This window comes from Salvelinus sp. IW2-2015, linkage group LG37, assembly GCF_002910315.2.
Source record: "Salvelinus sp. IW2-2015 linkage group LG37, ASM291031v2, whole genome shotgun sequence".
In the NCBI taxonomy this organism is placed as follows: domain Eukaryota; kingdom Metazoa; phylum Chordata; class Actinopteri; order Salmoniformes; family Salmonidae; genus Salvelinus; species Salvelinus sp. IW2-2015.
Genome location: NC_036876.1, coordinates 5,752,427 through 5,756,667, shown reverse-complemented (window position 1 = coordinate 5,756,667; position 4,241 = coordinate 5,752,427). Strand labels below are relative to the sequence as shown.

Below are 4,241 nucleotides of genomic sequence, written 5' to 3'. Positions count from 1 at the left end.
GTAAGTGAAATCGATAATAAACAATACATTTTTTTTTACAGTAAACAGTACACTCACAAAAGTTCCAAAGGAATAGAGACATTTAAAATGTCATATTATGTCTATATACAGTGTTGTAACGATAATAGTTAAAGTACAAAAGGGAACATGTGTTCTGCAGTGGCATTGTGGAGCTTCAAAACGTAGAATGAAAAACGTTTTTTTCAGAAGAAAGAAAATATTTGACTGGCTACACACTCCTTCCTCTGGCCAAACGTTACACCACGCCCACGGACAKTACGTTTAGTTTGACTCTAATCAATTGCTCAATACACTCCATTGTTTGTTTGCATTAAATAAAACCATATGATTTTAACGTTTTTGTAAGTTACAATAAAACCTTTGTTTTTTTATTTGTATCATTATTATTATTGTATTCGCATTGACGTAGCAAAAACGTGTTTAATTGGAAACATGGAAATTATATAACTTTAACTTTACCACAGCCACAAGTTCATATGTTTTTGTTTTAATGAATTTAATCGATATAGTCAATTTTGACTTTGTGGCTGTGGTATCCAGTGGATATCGGAATGATCGAGCTTGTCACGTGATAAAAGTGGGCGTTTCCATCAGTTTCTTYTGAAAACATGGAGGCTGTTGTGGGCGATTTGGTAGCTCCAGAAGACCTTTTGGTAAGTTTAMGTTTTATTATTGTCATGATTTAGAACATAGCTGTATTATATTTAGACAATATGGTGTCTAAATACCCAGCTACATTCGTTAATAGTTGATCAAACGTTTACAACAGTGTAGCTGTAGAAGTGAAACATATGCTAGCTAACGTTAGCCATATTGCTAGTAGCTATCTGTGTCATTCCTTACACCAGCTGCGTTCTGGTATGTTATTTTGCCCAACTACACAGTATACAGATATGTATKATGCCTTTTGATGGATTTTTCAATCGAGTGAAAAGTTTTTAAAGCCAATTGTTGAGTACATTAGGTGTATCATATTGTATTGATGTTGTTACACCAGCTTGTCTGCTACTGTCCCATGTGAGTTGGCTATTACACAACATGCATTACCATGACGCATTATGAGACTGCATTACTGTAGCTACTGCACTGTCAACATCATAAAAAAAATTAAAAAATGCAGCATGTCTTGAAATGTAACACAGCAATTGAGTGTTTACTGTCACTGCCTTCTGTAAATTCAACATAAAGATTATCAACACCCTGGCCTAACATATCACCCTTGCCAGTCAGTGTCTGAAACCACTGAAGGTACCCATATYTGTTCTGTTTTGACCATCAGAAATTTGAGAAGAAGTACAATGCTGAGTTGGTGAAGGGGGGCGTGTCAAAGGAGACCAAGTTTGAATATGCATGGTGTCTGATCCGGAGCAAGTATTCTGACGACATTAAGAAAGGAATTGTTTTGTTGGAAGGTGGGTAGCCAACAGTATTTGTGTACTCAGAAGACTGTCAGTAAGATATCCTTACAAATGTCTCTCTAAATAGCTATGAATGAGTGATTGGATTTCCAACTTATTGGAATGGAATGCTGACATAGTGAATGCGATATGCATTGGCCTACTTAACCCACCTATAATAMTGTTACCGGTACTGTTGCTCAATTTGTTTTATAGAGCTGGTTAACAAGGGATCAAAGGACGATGCCAGAGACTTCCTGTTCTACCTAGCTGTGGCCAACTACAGACTGAAGGTGATGATTCATTGTACTACTATATTACCCATAGGTTATAAGACACATCTCACTAGATAACTTATTGTAATGAAATAGATTACTCCGTCTCCCATCTCTCTGCGTTAATTGCGTAAGCTATCATAGCACCTCTTACTCAATTGTATCTCTATCTCTCTTTATTGCTCCATATCTCTTTATCGCTCCATATATGTATRTATTTTTTTATCACAGGATTATGAGAAAGCTCTGAAGTATATCCGCACTCTCCTGAAGAATGAACCGGGCAACAACCAGGCCTTGGAGCTGGAGAAGCTAATAGACAAGGCTCTAAAGAAAGGTGAGTGGGGAGGCCAAGGAACACCTATCAATGCTGGGTCTAATTTGTGTAATGTTCTCATTCTTTCCTCTGATCACTGATCAGGCAGGACAGGATGGGTAGAAGCTGAATGGGTATAAGTAATAAGGGCAATGTTCATGTTTTGATGTCACTTTTTTCTACACAGATGGTTTGGTTGGCATGGCAATCGTCGGAGGAATCGGCCTGGGCGTGGCTGGATTAGCAGGCCTCATCGGATTGGCTGTGTCCAAGGGTCATGGTCCAAGGTCCTAATATGGAGTGGGGAGGGCCTTAGCTTTGCTAACACACTTCAAAGAAAGACTGACATGCCCTCCTCAAACTTCTCCCCAAAACAAATTCAAACTAATTTGGAATTGGCTGCCGTTCCCAAGATGAGAAGACCACCCGTGGATCTCCCAAAACGTTTCACTCATATTGTCCATGGAACAATGTTTGGGGATTGATTTCTGAAAATAGCCTTAGATTCACTTAAATTGTCTTCATATTTAAACAGGTTTTGATTCCAGTGAATTTGACATGTGTATATTCATACAGAGGTTTAATGTGGCACTTTGTCTTCCATATTATACATTATAAATATGTGTGATGGAACACGTTACTGAATGGCATCTCTTGACTTACTGACCTCAGTATGTTAGCATGCACCCTGAGCAGCCACTGAGTTAGCATCTAAGCATGTGGTGGACTTTAATTAATTTCTTTATGTAAGTGCAATTTTACTTTAATTATTGTTGTTGTCTTCATTAATTTAGACCGAGAAAGCATTGGTATTTAGGGAAGTGTCTTATGTTTAGAGGTAAGTGTTGTGGTGTAGTGTCCAAGCTGGTATGTGTGTATGTATTGTGTGGTGTAGTTGGTAAGAATTAGGCAGCTGTGATRTGAATCACTCATGTTGTCCACAGGGCGCATCTTTTCTTAGGGATTGGGTAAAGATGAATACCACGACAGTAAAACAGCCCTCGGGAAAAGGCTTTCATTTKTCTTTAATTGACAGTGTAGATGCAAGAAAACAACATTATTTATMCATAATATAACCCCATTTACTCAAGTTATCATAATGGCATGATACTAACAGATTTTGTTTTATGTATCAAAATACAAAGACGTTTCAGCTATTTATTTATTTTTCTCCAGTTTTGATTGTAAATAAAAACATTTTAATTAATTGTGTATGTTTCTTAAAGTATGTGTCTGGAAGGCACTATTAGAGCTATTAAGATCATCATTGTCCTCAAGCCTCGCAGAATTTCAGCGTTAGCAAACCACACGTTTGAGTATCACTGTAGAACCGATGCTTTATGGTTTTTAATTGTGAAATTAATAAAGGGCATGGTATGTCATGAGTGAACAATGTTGGCAGAGCTGCTCTTTCCATGACAGACTGACCAGGTGAATCCAGCTGAAAGCTATGATCCCTTATTGATGTCACCTGTTAAATCCACTTCAATCCGTGTAGATGAGGGGAAGGAGACAGGTTAAAGAAGGATTTATAAACCTTGAGACATCGATTGTGTATGTATCAGGGTGTGAGTGGGCAAGACAAAATATGTAAGTGCCTTTGAATGGGCTATGGTAGGTGCCAGACGCAAACGTTTGAGTGTGTCAAGAACTGCAATGCTGCTGGGTTCTTCACGCGTGTATCAAGAATGGTCCACCACCCAAAGGACATCCAGCCAACTTGACACAACTGTGGGAAGATTTAACATTGGCCAGCATCCCTTTGCAATGCTTTTGACACCTCATAGAGTCCATGCACTGACAAATTGAGGTTGTTCTGAGGGCAAAAGGGGGTGCAACTCAATATTAGGAATGTGTTCTTAATGTTTTGTACACTGTATATTTAGTACCTGTATTGATCAGCATGTTTTTCTCTTATCAGTACAGTATAACGATGCAGTCACATACTGTAGTTTCAGTTGGACAAAAAAAAAACGTGCCTGGCTGTTCACTGGCCTAATTCAGTTTGGTGTCAAATGTGCACAGTGTGACCCCAGCATGTCTTCAGTTCACTCACTGGGGCCATATTTTTTACAACAGGAAGGAATAAGGATTCTAGGTTTTTATGTATTCCTTATCTTTAGAAGCTGCCAGTGATGTTAGCTAGCTACTAATTAACTCTTTGGACATGACTGAAACTCACCAAGACAAAGCATCGGGCACAATAATTATCATTTGAGTTGGTGTGATGAG

At 38.4% G+C, this 4,241-nt stretch overlaps 1 protein-coding gene across 1 annotated transcript; it reads left to right on the top strand.

Moving 5' to 3' along the window:
• Positions 1-568: 568 nt before the first annotated feature.
• On the top strand, positions 569-2,649 carry fis1 (fission, mitochondrial 1). Its single transcript, XM_023982369.2, has 5 exons — positions 569-674; positions 1,301-1,433; positions 1,635-1,711; positions 1,925-2,030; positions 2,197-2,649. The coding sequence occupies exons 1-5, from the start codon at positions 630-632 to the stop codon at positions 2,301-2,303; spliced, it is 468 nt and encodes a 155-aa protein (XP_023838137.1). The 5' UTR covers positions 569-629; the 3' UTR covers positions 2,304-2,649.
• Positions 2,650-4,241: the final 1,592 nt, after the last annotated feature.